The 18,322-nt window shown below is 45.7% G+C and overlaps 1 protein-coding gene across 3 annotated transcripts in view; it reads right to left on the reverse strand.

Annotated features, from left to right (window-relative positions):
* Positions 1 to 8,918, reverse strand: part of CSNK1E (casein kinase 1 epsilon) — a 31,345-nt gene extending 22,427 nt beyond the window's left edge. For 2 of the 3 annotated variants that reach the window (XM_067559478.1, XM_067559476.1), the window contains exons 1-2: positions 8,609 to 8,918; positions 4,272 to 4,359 (exon numbers count right to left, since the gene is read on the reverse strand). In XM_067559478.1, the coding sequence (XP_067415579.1) occupies positions 4,272 to 4,347 (76 nt within the window). In that variant the 5' untranslated portion in view covers positions 4,348 to 4,359; positions 8,609 to 8,918. Of the gene's footprint in view, positions 1 to 4,271; positions 4,360 to 7,752; positions 7,930 to 8,608 lie in introns of those variants that run through there. The other variant, XM_067559477.1, reaches the window with a different exon arrangement.
* Positions 8,919 to 18,322: the final 9,404 nt, after the last annotated feature.

Consider the following 18,322-nt stretch of genomic DNA (forward strand, 5'->3'; position numbering starts at 1 on the left):
CCTCAGAGCTCTGTAGGCATCAGCTAATAATCCTCACTGCCACCCTACTGAAGTAGGTGTGTATTCTTTCACAGACACAAAGAGGCTACATGACTTGCCCAAGACTAAATCGGAGTCAGTGACAGACCCAGAAGAAGAGTTTAGGAGTTCCTGACCCTTTGCTCCATGCTCCCTCTTTTACTATCTGATAGACTTGCAGAAGTTGCAGACCCCTACGATTCTCTGCCTTCCCCAGAGTTTGCTCCTAGATCTCAGAGTCTGAGAAGACTGTTTCAGACACAAATACTATGTGGACGTCTAGCTTCAGCCACCTGAGAGATTTAGGAATTATCCACAATCCTACGTAACATCCACCCCCAGCCTTGCTCAGTTGTGGGAGCTGTCTGAATTCAGAATCCATTAGATTTGAGCTTTTTAAATGGGGCCTTGGGGACAGGGACAGAGACATCACCTGCCGAACAAGGAGATATTCTCCACAAGGGGTCCTTTTAGAGAAGTAACAGACATAAAGGACTAACACACAATGCACACTGAGGACGTTTATTAGCCATGTTCTTCCCTCGCCCCACATCCTCCCTCCTCCACCACCTTCTTTCTTGCCAGCTTAGTGAGGGAAGAAAGGATGGCCACTGAACAGATGGGAGAAGTCAGATGGGCGAGAGAGAGTTAACAGCCCAGGAAACAAAGGGAACTCACTCCCCTCCATGTGAGGGAGGGGCATGCAACCAGGAACTGTCCAAGCACACACCACCAGTGTCCCGGCATGCTTTGCCTGCCAGACAGACAATCTTCAGCTCACACTCCTTTCTATGGTTCCTCTCCAAAGCAATCCAGCCCTTTCACCACCACAATCAGCTTTGCCAACGCATCTCACTGCTGACTTGCGATAGCTTCTGTATTCCAGTCCTTGTCCCCCCCACCCCAGCTCTGCTAATGCATCTCACTTCTGACTTGTCCAATCAAAACCACTTCCTCACAAGCCCATCATAAAGCAAACTGCATGTTCTGTACAAATGTTTACACAGCCACTGAATTACAGAACCACAGAAAATATTAAAGGCCAACTGGATCGTCTGGGTCATCCCCAGCCAACGGTGCTGTTCCCCGTGTTCTCTAGTGTTTTCTTATCTTACTGCAGATTTCCCAAAAGAAGGGGGAAGGAGCACCAGCCTTTGAAATTAAGACTATGTATGTATGTGCATGTGCAAGAGAAAAAAAAAAATTAACATTCCCCTCTTCCAAAAAATGGTTTATGAAGTGTATTTCCCACAGCACCTATTGCTTAGAGGAAAACACACTGCCACAAGCGTGGTCAGGTGAAAGGGGAGAGGTCAGGAGTTTAGCTGTGCAAACCCACGTTCTTCATCTCACACCAAGACAAAGTTCAGTTTCTTCCCTTCACTCCCTCTATCTCCAGACCATGAGAGGGAAATATTAGGCGAATCTAGTGCAGGACTAACAGATCCATGAACAGAGTTTCACTCACCAGGAAGAGATAGAAGCTGGGTAACAGGACTGTAAGCTTCCTCCACATACACTACCCTACAGCATGCCTGACCCCAACTGGAGGGACCACCTAGGCTCCAACACAGCCAGCTAACAGGGCTTCATATTAAAGTAACTTGACTGAGCGAAAACGATTTAACACACATACCCCTATTTGCCTAACAAAACAGGGCATCACAGCCTCCACTGCCTTGCACCTTGCTTAGCTGTTATCACTCAAGACAGATCTTGAAGTCACTGTTTTAAGAGAACTTGCCACATCTGCTTAACGTGTAGACGCAGTCAGAAAAGTTAACAGAACATTAGGAACGAGATGGATAATAAGACAAAGTATCATAATGCCACTACATCAATCCATAGTACACCCATAGCTTGAATATGCCGTGCAGTTCTCTTCACCCCATCTCAAAAAAAGATATAAGAAACAAAAAAGTTAAAGAGAAGGGCAACAAAAATGATTAAGGGTATGGAACAGCTTCCATACGAGGGGAGATTAAAATGACAGACTGTTCAGCTTGGAAAAGAGAGAACTACAGGGGGATAAAATCATGACTGGTTTGGAGAAAAATCAATAATGAAGTGTTATTTATCCCTTCACACAACACAAGGACCCAGGGGCCACCCAATGAAATTAATAGGCAACAGGTATAAAACAAAAAAAAGGAAGAACTTCTTCACACAATGCCAAGTCAACCTGTGGAACTCGTTGCCAGGGGATGTTGTGAAGGCCAAAACTATAGCTGGGTTCAGAAAAGAATTAGATACGTTCATAGAGGATAGGTCCATCAATGGTTACTAGCCAAGATAGTCAGTGATGCAACTCCATGCTCTGGATGTCCTATGCCTCTGACTGCCAGAAACTGGGAGTGGACAATAGAGGACGGATCACACAATTGCCCTGTTCTGTTCATTCCCTCTGAAGCATCTGGCATCAACCACTGTTAGAAGACAGGATACTGGGCTAGATGGGCCATTGGTCAGATCCAGTATGGTCATTCTTATGTTAATCACTTACACTTTGCAAAGGGGGTGTGCAACAATTCCAGAATGTTTTACATCCACTTTGCACAGATGCAGGTGACTACACAAGCTCCAAGGGAGTGAAGGATCAGACCCATTACCTCTCTATCTCCATTCTCCCCCTACACATACACATGCACTCCAGATCTATGGCAGGGGGTACTTACCTACCTCAAAAGGGAGGTTTAGATTGTGTAACTTGCCTGAAGTCAAAAGATGCTATGTCAGTGCTAACCAGGTATTATTGCCCTTTGTTCCTTACTTCACTCTGTTACAGCGTCACCTGAGTTGAGGTGGAGGCAATGTCCAGTGGGATGCAATAGGGAGCCCCAGTCTGCTTTTACCTATCATCCTTATTAGAGACCTGGGCAAAGGCACTAAATAGCCATTAGTGACATTCACAGGACACTTAACAGGGACGAGTTGCAAACACCCACAAGGACCAAGAAATAATGAAAAGGGATGTAGTTACCAGAAATATGGGCAGAAAATAAAGTGCGATTCATTTTAGAAAAAGAATCTGAAAGCAATATTCACTGGGAGGAACTGAAGAGCAGTAAAGCTGAGAGAGAGATCCCATAGCGATAGCCGAGAGCAAGTTAAAGAGAAGTTCGTTATGTGATATGGTGCTGGTGGCCGGGGAAGCCAAGGAGACCCAAGGCAGCCTTCAATGTGGAGGAATCAGATCACTCATGAGGATAGCCCTTTGCTAGACCACATTTAGAATGCTTCACTGGGCATCTCAACAGGTCAACAAAATGGAGGGAATTCACAGAAGAGCAACAATAATGATGAGTGGCTGGGTGGACTGATTTAGCAGGAAAGAGCAAAATATGTATCACCTGGCAACATGACAATCAAGGGAGTGTATGATGATCATCTGCAAGGATCTGAAGGGTGTAAACATCAAGGAGGGAGGGGAATTATTCAGGGTGGTCTCTTGAGGGTCTGTAACTAGAAGTAATGGGGAGAAACTGAGCAAAGGGCAAATTATGGCCAGTTCTCAAGAAGTTATTTCTTATCAGATGGGCTCTGTTAGGCTGTAGAATAGACTGGCATGCAAAGCCACTAAAAATGGAAATGGACTAGGGGGCAGCATGCAAGTTTGGGAGACCAACGACCAACATCAGCTAGTCTCGATTGAAAGTGGCCTCTTCTCCCTCCCCTCCTTCCCTGAGTGACAGAGCAGCAGGAACCATACCACTGCTTGGTGCTCTTCCCACAGCCCTGAACAGCTCTGAGCTCGGATCTCCCAGCTGGCAATCAGGGTTATAAGTATCTTCCTACCCAATATGAAGCCAGCAAGCCTCCACTAAAGAGATTTTATCAGATCAGCCTCTCTGTCCTGGTGTAATAGACCTCCCCTCACCAAACCACCACTCCCACCACCAGTGATCCCCCCAGGTTCACACACACAAACTTGTGAGGGGAAAGAGGGATGGGGTGGGAATCTGCCAAACACACACTATACAGTCCACTTCGTAACCAGTTTGGCCCGAGACCCAGTTCCTTTCACCACTGCCTGGCCTGGGCTGGCTCTTGGCACACCACAACATCCTCACTTCAGGAGCCCGCCAGCAGCAGTAAAGGCCAGAGAAGCAGCCATCATCAGCAGCATAATCCTTGAGGATCACCCTCAGAATCCTTCCCCTCACAAGCTAGTTTCACCCCATAAGCAGACAAGAAGCATCAGAGGGTTTAGAAAATACATCCCGATGGCTAGAATGGCCAACAGAGAGACTCACCCAGGTAAATGTCTCCAAAGGAACCACTGCCAATCTTTCGGCCCAGCCGGTACTTATTCCCCACCCGGAGCTCCATGGTTCCGTCGCACTGAGGGAGGAAGCAAAGGAAATGCAGAGTCAGAGCAGAAACAGGAACTTAATCGGTACCTCACACGTCACGGCACAAGAAATCTGGAGTTTATTAGCCAGTCCCTTTCCGTAAGGCTGCAAGTTCTGCAGGGCCAGGTGTGGTGTCCTAGGGCTCAGTCTCCTGAACTGCCACGTAGAAAAACTGGGATCCACTTTCCATCCCAGTCTCTTGGCTGCCCAAGGCTGGCAGAGCTAGGAGTGCTGCGGCGACAAGACCCAAACCCATTGACTTCAGGCATCTGCACAGCCCTGTGGGAGAACCGGAGTTAATCCCTGCTTCATCATTTCTTCAGAGATGTGAAAGGGGGGGGGGGTGGTGGAAATGCTGGCAGGCTTAATGGTGCGGAGAGATGCCCCAGAGGAGCAGCATTCGCACCAGGACCAGCCTCATACATGGCAGCCTAAAGTAACTTGAACCCGGAAGAGTTCTGGTCTTCAGCACCAGAGACCAAGCATGAATCCCATGGCAAGGAGTCCAAGGACCAGCACCCCAGTGGTAGGTGTTCTTTGGAACCAATAGCTCCGAGACACCGAACCACTGTTACTAACAAGCTGTTCCATTTTCCACATCGCACACAGGGCTGGGGAAGGAGAAGGGAAGAAAGCGTCCCATTAAAACAAACAAAATGAAGTCCGTCTCTGCATTACTTTCCTATTTCAGAGCATTTCTACGGCACAGATTGCAGCCTCCATTGCCCTACCGGGTCTCTGTCTGCATTACAATACACTGCGGTGGGTATCCTTTACTGCTCCCCCCCACACCTTTGCATGGTCTAGGAACACAAGGCTCTTACCTGCTACCCCTATAAATGCACAGAAGGGCCCCACAGGGCACGCAGGACTCAGCCTAGTCACTTTCCTTATACTTAGCTCTGGGGGGAAGGCCCACAGCCATAGAACTCATCCCCACCAGAGATCCAGTCTGAGCCTTACCACCTTTAGGGGTACTGCAGGACCCATCTCTTTCCACAGGCCTTCGCCAAATGGAGTTCTGGAGGCTCCCGGGCAAGGTCACCACCTTGCACTTTCCTCTGTTCAAGCCATGTGGCTCTGTCTAAAAGGAGGGGAGCAGAGAACGTGGCTCCTTTTATAGGATTGTGCTGTAGAGTTAATGAATGTAATGCCATATTATTAGTGTAGAGAATGCAGACTCCGGGTGTATTGGGGATGGGCACCTAGGCATGGCAGAGAACGAGTTGAATGTTCAGAACAAGGTAAGAGGTAAACTTCCCATGCACTGTGCCCCAGCCAGGGAAAGATCTTCAAGAGGGGAATGGGAATGTCTCCTCTGGGGGAGACAAAAATAATCAGAGTGACAAAAATAATCCCAGCACACCATAAACCCCAAACCAGAACAGTTTCTCCCACCCCAGGAGATGGGATTACAGAAAAAGGAATAGATAGGCTGGAGAGAGAGACAGGAAAATAACCACACCAAGGCATTCAGGGGCCATCAGAAACCCTGAAAGCAGAGGTGCAATCACTAGGAACCACACACAAACATCAAGAGGTGGAGTCTCTTCGCTTGATATTTACCTACCTGCCTTGGCTTCTTTATGATTAGAGACTACAAAGCCCTGGGACTATTTAAAACTTCTGTAGAACGAGGAATAGGCACAGCCCTGGGAACAGAACCATGAGGCAGGTGTGCCTGCACAAGGGCACAGCACCAGCCTCGATGTTATCCGCTGCCTGCTATTCTGAGACTACAGCCACATGTACGTACACCTGACTCGCGCGCCCTTCTGCTCCCATATAGGAGCAAATGCCTGCAGCTCTCGGCACAAGCTGCATTAATGACACTGACACTCTGAACCCAGAATCTGTTGAGAGCACGCTCAGCCAGGCCTGGTGCCTAAAGGTTAGTGTTCTGCTCAGGTTCTGTTCCCAGCCCTGGTCAGCAGGGTCTAGGAATGCTGCAGAGGCCGGGCCCCACATCTGAGGGGGTAGTGCTCCGCATCGTTATGCAGGCGACCCAGAGTCCAGTCTCAGGCACCAACAGCTCCGCACGCTACAAAGGCTGAGCCTAGTGGTTAGTGCCCGTGCCCTGTTCTGGTCCCTCACTTCCTGGAACAGACAGGGGCAAAGCTTATAGGCTATCCCACACAACTTTGCAATGATCCCCTTGCTGACTAAGGAACAGGGTCAGCGGTCTCTAAAGGGGTATCCAAGAAGGGAGCGTGGGGGCACCCCTGGGGACTTGGGGGCATAGAGAGAGCGCAAAGAATGATGGATATTTCTTCCTGTAAACCTGCCCCCGCCCCCACAACTGCAGCACTGGAAAGAGAACCTTGCACAGAGGGTACACTGCAGATGGGTACACAGACGGTCGCGGAATAAACTCATGCCACGGGCCAGAGCACACACTCAGCCCCTGGAACTGCTCCAGGGCTTAGAAGATTTTACCAGCTCACCCTCACACACCCTACAGTTTCCGCTTTCCTTTGTGGTCTGGCCTCCAGACCTGCCATAAACAGATATCCTAAACACCCCAGCTCGCCATCCTGCTTGCACTCCCCAATCAAAGCAGTATTCCCAGGGCGCACAGGACAACCATTTAGTTTTCCATAATGGGATTCACAACCACCTCTCCACGAAACCTTAAAGCAAGTATGCATTCTGCACAAGTGAACGTGTAGCATATATTAATATCCATGACACACCAACACCTACAGTACACTACACAACTCTAGAAATACTATATTCCCAGCAGCATTGTGTACACACACACACATATGCTCCAATCCTATTTTATATTATATAAATACATATGCGCGCACACACACACACACACACACACACACCGGACATTATGTAAACACATGATGCGCACACATAAGCTGCAGGATTCCCACCCCCCCCCCTTTACAAGTCAGCACAGATTCTACCATGAAGCACACAAACCACTGACAAATAAAATAAATGGAGACTTTCCCTGCCCCACCTGAACAGCTATATCAGAATGTAGTCAGGGATACCAGGGGCCAGAGAATACTAAACACACTGAGAGCTGACCAGCTACATAATGGAGGCTGCTAGGCTCAATCTGGCATTAAGGGGAAAGTGAATGGGGATTGGGGAGCTAAATGGGGATTGCCTAATACAGAGATCATAGAGACTTTACATAGCTTTTTCTTAAAGGGAGGGGATAAGGAGAGAAAATAGAATTTAAAATAGGGGGAAAAGAACATTTTTTCTTTGCATGCAAAATGTCAAATATAAATACAGATCCCTCTGGCCTACAAAAAGAAGAAAGAGGGAGATAGAAGAAAACACAACAAATACTGGAATTAAAATGAAATAAATAATAAAAGGAGAAATAAATAAGCAAGGAAGAAAAATTCCTTATCACCTTTTGGTCCTCCACAAGGAAAATACTAAATTAAGTCAAATTCTAACATTGGATTTTTTTTCCCCCAAAATAATGCACCGGTCAATTAAAAATGGCACAGAGTTTATATCTTCTATCCATTCCTAGTTCTAGTCATTCTCAAAGGTGAAATAATTCTGGATAAACAGTTCCTTTCTCTTCGTTCCCTCACCAGTCTTTTCAGTGCACAAAAGGAAATACTGATTTTCCCAGCTGATTCTCCCCTCCCCCCCCCAAGCTCAAACACACACCCTGTTTGTCAGACATAATACTTTATAAATATATAATGCAAGGGCTGCCCCTGTGAATCGTGACCACCCCTGAAATAAATAAAACCTAGAGAGGCAAGAAGGGGTATCAGTTACTCAGTGCAAAATGTTTTAAAATTATGGAGAGATGTTAAGCAAAGAAATGAGCAGGTTTTTGTTGCCCCCTTTCCCCAAATATAATAGTCTAGTAACACATTCAGATCTAGTGCCCCCTACAAAAAAACCTCAACCAAAAATACATGAGAGCCACTTCAACATGTAGAGAGCAAAAAAAAAACCCTTCACCGCTCTGAAAGGGGTAGAGAACAGCCCCTAAAATGTCCCTGCAAAAGTGGGGAGCAGGGGGGCTCTGTGGGGGTGCCCCCCTCGCTTTGTCTCCGCAAAACAGCTTTTGTCCTCCTTTCTTCCTTCCAGTTTGTCTTATTTGCCTGTGTCACATTCCCCCAGCCCTGTCTCTCTCCCCTCCCCCAGCCTCTTCCTCCGCTCTCAGCAAAAACAAAGAGCCAGAGGGGCTACCTTTCCCCCCGGATTTGCACCCCAAGATAGGTGCGGATGCTTGCAATATTTACCCTGTCTGGAAGGGGACAGTGTCCGGCTGCTGCTCCAGCGGCTGTCAGGGTGGACGGTGGTTGGGATGGGAAGGATGAAGGAGGATTGGGACAGGGTGTTCGCGGCTGTACTCAGCTCCAAGCCCTGATCGCCCTCCTTGTCTCTCTGCTCTGCCTGCCTCCCTCCCTCCCGCCTGCCCCTTCAGTCTCTGTACTGAGTAAGCGGTGCGTGCCTCTCTCATTGAGTTTCCATTGAGTCTCAGGGCCAAACCCAGTGATGTCATCCTGCGAAGCTCGGGCCCGCCCTTTGAGATTTAAAGGGGCAACGCCATGTTTTTTCCAGTCTAGGTTGCTGGGTCTGCGGCACGAAGTAACACACGCACCAGTCAACACAGACAGACGCGCACGCACAATGCTGTAGACACCTATGTACAAACACAACCAACACACACACTCAAATAAATACAGGCACACACAGAGCTACACAATTACACATGCCACCTTTTGCCTATAGCTCTGTCAGGGTGGTTAACAGAGGTGGGTAAACATTATCCTGCCCATTCTGCAGGAAAGGGAAACTGAGACACTCTAAGGTCAAGGACTGAAGTGCATTGGTTGACTGGAGTGGGAAAGCAAGACCAGACTAAGCAACTGAGTGGCAAGTGAATAACATAGCTGGGCCTGAGATTTGACCCTTGGCTTTCTAGGCCTGATTCTCCATGGCTCTGCAACTTGAGTCATCATTCACACCAATGCAAAGCAGCTGTCAAACTTAATAGTAGTATTTTACACCCTCTGTGCACTTGTACTGGTGTACTCATAAGGTAGGGAGTAATGGAGAAACAGACTCTCTGTGACCTGGTCCTGTGTCCTATGTACTGCACCCACCACCTCCCATAACACATATACACACAAAGCTGCACAAACATTGACCCAAATATACAAATAAATACATACAGACAAGCATATGCTTTAAAGAAATACAAACACATCAGCATAAGCTCAAATAAAAGTACACAAACAAGCACATATACAAATGTACATAAACATACATGCACAGGTCTTGTACAGCTACCAGAGATTCTCCCTTTAACGGTAGAAGTCTGTTTTTTGGAGTAAGAGGATCTTGCTACTGCGAAGTTCAACACACCATGGCATGCAGAGCAGTGACAGACGGGAAGTCCTGTGGAGACCATAGATTAACAACATAGTTACAAATATTTACACTTAACCATACACGTACAAAAAACCTCACATAAATACACACAAATATATTCCCATAAACACGTCACAATAACATTTTACAAAGCACAAAGAAACACGTACTCGAATGTAATCCTGCTTCTCTCCTGCTTTACTTTATTCACTTGGCATCCAAACCCTGAAATCACAAAAGTCATCCCAAATAACTGCTTCCACTGCAGAAGGGAACCCAGAGGTATTCACCAGAGAAGGGTGACTGTAGGACAGAAATATCAGGAGGAGCTATGTGCTAGAACTGAGGAGGGCTGGAAGCGTTGAGTGTGAATCTCAGGTTTGCGATAGCAGGGGTTGGAGAAGGAGATCACTCAGGTGGCTTGGCAGAATGACCGTGTAGAGGCCCAGGAGTGGAAGACCAGAGGTATTTCAGATCAACACTAAATTGCAATGACAGAGCTGTGTGGGAGCTATTTCTAGGGTTAGAATAGAAGTGGTTGTGCAGATCAGACTAGAGGAACATTGGCAGAGGAGTGGAGAATGAAGACCGGAAAATGCCAAGGAGTCTGACTGCAGGAAAGGATTGAAGTGCATTGGTCGATTGGTGTGGGTGAGGAGACAGGACTAGATGAAGAAGGGGGGTTGCAGACAAGGATTGAGGTACTTTGTTAGAGCTGTAAGGTGTGTGAGGACAGGAATAATTAAGCCAAATGAGGAGTCAGGGGCTTTGGCAGGCTGCATGAGTGGAAAAGCAAGGGTGCCACAGCACAGGGCGGAGGTGTGTTGAGTACTAATAAAGAGCTCACTTGGATTTTCTTAACAAGGTTTAACTTCTATTAAACCCTAGAAGAAAGAGTCCCAGAGAACTGTAGAGAATAAAGAGCAGTCTCTTTAACCAACATCTAGAACCTCCAGTACCTTTATGTGCCGTCCATGCCAGACTCAGACTAAATTACTTGTACACACCACTGCGGACAGCTGTTCTGTGTTACTTTTGAGTGGTCCCAACTCCCGGTCACCGACAGGAACATAGGAACTCACATGAACTCTGCCACTCATTTAACCCTTTCATTATTGGACTAAAGCACTGAGTGAAACATGCGTCTGATGAGGTGCGTCACGAGAGCTGTATGGCTGTTCCAGGACTGACAGATGCAGTGCTGCAGGTCCAGATTGAGGTGCATTACGAATGCATGAGTCAGAGGACTGGAATGGCAAGGGGTGAGGTACGTAAGAATTCAAGTGCACTGGCAGAACAGTGTGAGGTCCCAGCATTCTGGTTTAGAAAGGTAGGACTGAGGTATATTTACAGAGGAGTTAAGTGGGCCCACGAAGGCAATAACTCTGTGTGCAGCACACTGCAAGAAAGGACTGAGGCGCATCAGTGGAAGTGCAGGAAGGTGCCATTGATCAGCATAGAGCTGTATTAGCAAAGGTGGGGGGAGGAGTACAGGGCTGGAGTAGAAGTAAATGCTGCAGATCGGTCTGGCGATGTTTGAATCGGTGCAGATGGCATGGGACCTTTGAACAGCAGGTTTAAGTTAGAGTTGAGCTGCATCAGCAGAACTACTTGGGAAGCAGCAGGCTGGAATTGTGCGGCAGGTCCGATTTTAGGGTGACTGGGCCAGGGCCTACTACTTTCAGGCTAATTTAATCTCAGAATTTTTTCTCCGCTCCTAGAAGTTAAATGTCTGATGGTAGTTTTTAAATAGCTTTGTTGAACTTTGACAGATTTATGGCTAGTGTAACAGAAACCGGATGGAAATGCAAATTATAAAATGTACAGCTTCGTGCAGGAGACTGGGGGCTCAAGTCAGCCTAGCGTATAACCTAGTTGAAAGCTCCTGGCAGCAGAAAGTCAGCCAGCGGCTGGGGGTGAAGCTGCAGAAGCTTAAAATAGCTACAACTGCCCCTTTGCTGGGAAACTTGAAGAAGGCCAGCACAGACAAAAAATTAAAAATGGGAGGCAATGAGTAGAAAGAGGGTAGGGCCAGGGAATGACCTGATTCATATCCCAGCAGATACTAAAGCGGCCTGTGCAGGAAAGCACCCACTGTCAACACCACTATGGAATTCTCCCACCCATGCAGCTTCATCGGTGCCAGAGCTGGTCGGTGTGGTGGTGTTGCTCTTGGTTTAGGCAATGCTGTTGTATGGGTGCTCTGTGCAGGGTTGAAGGACATTGCAGTTGACTTGCCTACACTGTGTCTACTTTAGCTCTTTGACTGTTACTAGCACTGTTGGAGTGGGGGCAGTGCTAGAGCAATAGAGGGAGAATTTGAAGAAGTCCTGAGTGTAGACACAACCCATTGGGGTGAATCCTCCCTCCAACACAATGAACCAGGGGAGGTATAATTTACCCTGTGTCAAATTCAGTGAATTTGGTCCTAGATCTTTCACATTACTTCAAGATAATGCAATCAGTATGTGTGTGGACACTTCAGTACTTTTACCTTAAATGATTTAAGCCTTAAAATAAACTCTTTAATTTAAAAAAATCCTTTAATTGAATCTTAATCAAGCTGTGCACACTAGCCCTGTGACTGGATCACTTCTGCCTTCTTCCTATCCTATATATATTTTTGCTACACCCACTTGTTGCATCCTGACTTAGGTCTCGTCTACACTAGCACTTATGCCAGCAAAACTTCTGTCACCCAGGGGTGTGAAAAGACAGCCCCTGAGCGACATAAGCTTTGCTGGCATAAGCGCTGGTGTGGGCTGCGCCGTGTCGGCGGGAGACGCTCTCTCGCTGACATAGTTACCACCGCTCATTTAGGTAGTTTAATTATGCCAGCGGGAGAGCTCTCTCCTGTCAACATAACGCGGCTACACAAGCGCTCTTACAGTGGCATTGCTGTACCGATACAGCGGTGCCACTGTAAGTTTTAAGTGTAGACTAGCCCATAGACTAGCCCTTAGGCTATGTCTAGGCTACAGATCTTACAGTGGCACAGCTGTACTGCTGCAGCAGCACCGTCGTAAGGTCTCCCGTGTAGCCACTCTATGCCGATGGGAGAGAGCTCTCCCGCCAGCATAATTAAACCACCCCTATATTTGGTGCCAAGATACTATGATGAAGGGCACATTAAAAGTTCCTAAAATAGATAGACTGAGTACAGTTATTGAATGCTGTTAGAGGGAGGATGGGAGGAGAGAGCTCTGTGTGGGGTGGATGTGTTAATTTGCTTTTTGTTTTCATGGGAATGTCTTCAGAAAGACATCAGTATTTGTACTATGGGGATTATAGATGAAACCCATGATGGTGCATCCACCTGGACTGGACCAGCGAGAATGTACTTAAAATAGAACATTCTTATGACTGAAAATACTCTAACCCCCTCCTTTTAGACTGGAGTTAAATGATGTATGAAAGGCAGCAACAACTCATTTTCTTTTCAATTTTTCTCCTTCTGGGATAAAATGAGTTTCTTAGAGAAAGCCAATGCAGCTGGAAGAATATTAGGTCATCCACTGGGATTATTTAAACCTCTGACATTCCAAAATACAAATTCAGAGAGATCTATCAGGTATTGAAATTAAGAAGCCCAAACTGGGTTGTCTCCGTTTAACTTTGGAGATGCAATTGCACAAGAAGAAGCTAAAGCACGATCAAGTGCAGGCACGGCTTGGATTGCACTAGTACGTGGCAGTACAACAAGTAGAATATGGCTGCCATCTTGTTCTCCAGAATCTCAGCTTTCAATTTTTAAAAGAGTAAGACTCTAGGTGGTCTGGTTGCAAAGAAAACCTCAACAATGTGAATCAATGCAGAGGCGTCTAGCTGAGTCTGTAGAGGGCCTGGATCAATTGCTCTGATAAGTGTGAGCTGCCCCATTCATCTCAGTGAGGTGACAACTCGTATGCTCAGTGAGTCATTCTTCTTGTAAAAAAGGAGAGAGAAGTTCACGGATCTGCACAAGTTACCCTCAGTGCCACAAGTGAGTGGCATTTGGGAGATGCCACTTACCTTTTTTCCCCAATCAAGAAGGAACCAAGCCCAAGAAGCCCAGCGGAGCCCATGAATATATTCAGGCCACAATGAGGGCAAGCCAAGCTTAAGGAGCTTGATATTACTACAGCTCAGAGTGCTTGTTGCAAGATCACATTTTGAACAGCTGCACAGTCTACAATGAGCAGAATCCCATTTCATCCACTCACTTGGGAGGAATTTATTTTGTGGGCGGAGCCTGGAAGAGTAGCACCACCTGTTTTCCCCCAATTTCATCCCTGGATGCAGGAGAATTCAGTGGAGAAAGTACAAGAAATAGAGTGGAAAACTTCAGAATATGTTATGTGAGAGACTGATAAAGAGTAAATTTAAGTGATAAGGATGTTAAGTGAGATGTAATAGACATTCCAGAGTGAATTCAAGAAGAGAGGTTCCCAATGAGGCACAACAGCATAGACCGCTCCCACCAAGGGGTACAGAGCAAGAGAAACATTTAGGAATGAGAGAAGAGGCGACTGAAATCAAGCCTGTGGAGTGTCACTGATGTATGCCAGCTCAGAATCTGGCTCAATGTCATCAGCAGTACATCGGATTACAATCTTGGATCAGATTCCCATCACAACCTCTGTTGAAATGGTGTTGTCCACTCAAAATCCAGCTTTGGGAGATTTAATTTATCCCTGCTTAAGGACACAACATTTATACAAACAATTTCAAAGAGCATCTCAGACTACACATAATTCATCAAAGGCTCTCCAGGGAAGCCCTCAAAGCCAATATCAGAGGGATATACATTAGTTCTATGTACTACAGTACCAGAAAGAAGCAAACCAGTCTTCTCCAACTGACAAAACTGGGGAATGAGATTAAATCTGCGGAGACACAGGTAACAACCATCTCCAAAATAGCTTAGTAAAACTGAACTATGATTTAAACTCCCCTTTACCCTCCAAAAGTGAGCTCCAGATGAAAAGAATATAACAAATTATTACACTGATGGGCGAAGAGCACGCAAACAGGATTGAAAAGCAGAAGACTGTTTCCATGTTTACTTGAATCCTCACTCATCAAAGACCTCAAAAGACATTGCCAAAGTCTTTGAAAACTATTTACTTGTCACTAGATGCTTACCTGCTGTTTCTTGACAACAAGAAGGCATTTCACAGAGTCAGGAAGCTACTTATTACACTAAAGGAGTTTGGATTTGGTCAGACCTTTCTCAACTGGTTTTCAATAATCTATAACTACCAGCTAAGACACTATTTCTCATGTGGTGCATGCTCTCACCACCCCCCTCCCCTCCCGAAGAGGGGTGGCCACAGACAAAGGTCTCTATTGTTCTCCAGAATCTCAGCTTTCATTTGAAAAATAAAGTCTCTAGCTGTTATGGTTGTGAAGAAAACCTTCCAAACAGGAAGCAAGACTAACCAATGCAGAGATGTCTACCTTAGTCTGCCTGAGACTATAGCTCTGATATGTAAACTGCCTTGGTCATTTCAATGTATGCTAACTCAGATGCCTGTGATGATACCATGAAGGTCCATGTAGCTAACTATTTCACTGCTCGGCAAATCACATACGAAAGAAGAGGAAATACTGTATTATGGAGAACTAGACTAGTGTTTCCCAAAGTGGGGATCAGGGGCAGGGAGCAGGGAAGATGTATAAAATATAATGCATGGTCAGGCCACAGAAGGATGTGACTACTTTCATTTTCCTGAAGAGAGAAATTTTTTTTTTACGTTTGGGAAACACAGAACTATATATATAGTATAATATAATCTCCCCTACTTTTACAGTGGGAGAGGTACCAGGCAAGGTTCTCCCTCTTTCCCCTTTCTTTTTCAGACTAGCATTAAAAACCATAGCGATGAAAATAAGAGCTCATTCACGTGTCCCTGGAATCAATTTACAAACCTCAGATGATGAGGACCTCCTATACAGCTGATCCAGCTCAACCTATTCAAGTCAGTGGAAAGATTCCCATTGACTACAAGAGTTGGACTGAGGCCTGTCTGCTGATGACACCCAAATGATTCTTCCCAATCTACCCAGTATCCACCCCTGAATCATCTGGAGCTGGCCACAGCCTTTAAAAACTTCAAGGGCTACAAAATTCACTGTAAAAATGTCAAAAGGAATGTTCCTCTCAGAATTACCAACTATTCTCCGACCAAACAATCTCTTTGAACCAGCCAACCAAATGACCTACTTGGGTAAAGAACTTCTTCCTTACCTGTAAAAATTGCTTCCAGTAACATCATTGGCTTATTACCAAAGAAAACGTCTCTACATACTTTAAATCCTGGGAATCCATACAGAATCTCTTATTGGCTGGACAGTGTCCTTTATATCAAACTTCTAAAACTGAATAGCCCCACCCTATCTGTGATACACCTTAAGCAAGCATGACACTGATGAAAATCCCAGCTCAAATTTTCCATAGTAGACACAGGAGTGCAAATTCGTCATTGGATAATGAATTAACTTCAGTGGAGTTACATCAGGGATACATTTGTCCCAAGATCTACATAAGACTTATCTGGGCTGGTGAACTGCCAAGTCTTTGTCACACAAATTATTTAAGAAGTTTTGGTTAAATAGAGGTCTGGCTCTACCAGCTATTAAACTTTATGAGACAATTCATAAATTTCCAGAGAAATTACTATTCTCTCTGATGATCGGTCAAATAAGACTTTGCTGCTTCCTCTACTATTTAAAATACCAATCCCATAGAAGACAAATCCTATCCTTAGCTATTCACAGATTACTTTTGCCATAGCAAAATTGTCTCTCTGCTCCTCATCTAACATCCCAACTTAGAATAACATGGCAAAGTGATGCTACTCTCATTTAGCCTCACTAATTTATAATATACATTGCTTAAGGGACATGGTTACTAAACAACAAACTCTTGAGCTCTTATACAAGTGAACGAAAAATATCAGCTCCATGACTCACATCTCTTGTTTATCAAGTATTACAGCCATTTATAGAATCAAATCTTGGAAATCAGCTTATTATTTTTAGAAGACCTGGCTGCCAGTTTTGGGGACTCATTCAACTCAATTTCTACTTTTAACTCAATAATTACAGTATATGAACCCACCCCATCCAGAAAAAAATGGGATGCAAAATTTAATCTTACTGTGCTGGAAGATTGGGCTAATATATTGCAAAAGGTCCAACTAACACTCTTAAGCCTCCCCTCCCCCCCCCCCCCACCTTATTTCAAAACTAAATTTTAGAAAGATATGGTCAGATTTCAGCAAAATTATCTTCAGCTAAACTCATAATCTTTGCAAAATGTTAGGGATGACAACACTCCCTTATCATCTTATTCACTATATGACCAGCCCTGTAATCGAGATGTCTGTGGGCTATATAAGAGAATTGATCTGATGAATCTTCAGAAGAGCTCCATCCTGAATGTGGTTTATTTACCTTTTACCTTTCTTGCCCTTTATGCTCTGCACATTGAGTTCAGGTTCATGGAGTCTGTCTAGTCATTGGAGTTCAGGAGATTGCGAAACAGAAGACAGCCAACATTGAAAAAGAGCTTTTCAAGACAGAACCATGGAGGTCAGATCTACAGTATCAAAGGCTGAGGCCTTATCCAGCAGACAAAATTGCTCACTTGCATGAAATCTGTAACCTCACGTCTCAAGATCTAAACTCTGCCATCATGCCACAGCCCATGCTGTTAGATGCCTCAGTACAGACACCCCTACACCAGAACAGGGGTTCTCACCCTTTTTCATAATATGGATTACCTCTTTAAAAACACTTGCTATGTTCTGCTCCTCCATGAAGTACTTCATTTGGGAAGATCCAGGCTCTGACCCCACAAGTGGCTTAGGTCTCTCCTGGCAACTCCTGGCTCTTCTCCTGCTGGTGGATATGCATTGACTTATCTCCCCAGTCACTCTTTTAGGACTCATCTACATGTGAAATGCTACCGTAGCACTTCAGTGTAGCCACTCACTACAGTGACGTAAGGGGTTCTCCCGTTGGTGTAGGTAATCCACCCCCCTGAGTGGTAGTAGTTAAGTCGATGCAAGAATTCTTCCACTGTCTATACAGAGTGTTTGGTCATTGCTCAGGGGTGTGGATTTTTCACATCCCTGAGTGACGTAGCTGAGTCGACTTAACTTTTGAGTGCAGACCTGGCATTTGTTGCTGCAGCCCTTCGTGGAGGCTGCTAGTGCCTCATCATTCTTAATAGCTGCTTCTACATCCAACCAAACTCTTTGGCCAAAATTTTCAAAAGTAGCCTCAGATTTTGGTTACCTCCATTTTGAGTGCTCATCTTTAGACACTTTGAGCCTATTTTGCTGAGATCTTGAGCACCTACAGCTCCCATTGATTTGAGGCAGAGCTGCAGGTGCCCTGTGCTTCTGGAAATCTGGTCAAAGGTGTCTCGGTTGGGAACCAAACGACTAAGACACCCAAAGCTAGTAGTCTTGATGAGGAGCCTGGATGCTTGCAAAGGCAGGTGTAAAAGGCGGAGGTGAAGTCTCCTCGACACAAATCAGACATGCACTCTGCCAGTGTGGCTTACACAAAGTGCTCCACCAGTGGACTGT

This window comes from Emydura macquarii, unplaced genomic scaffold (genome assembly GCF_026122565.2).
Source record: "Emydura macquarii macquarii isolate MOO-44397 ecotype Brisbane River unplaced genomic scaffold, CSIRO-AGI_Emac_v2 contig_2205, whole genome shotgun sequence".
Lineage (NCBI taxonomy): Eukaryota > Metazoa > Chordata > Testudines > Chelidae > Emydura > Emydura macquarii.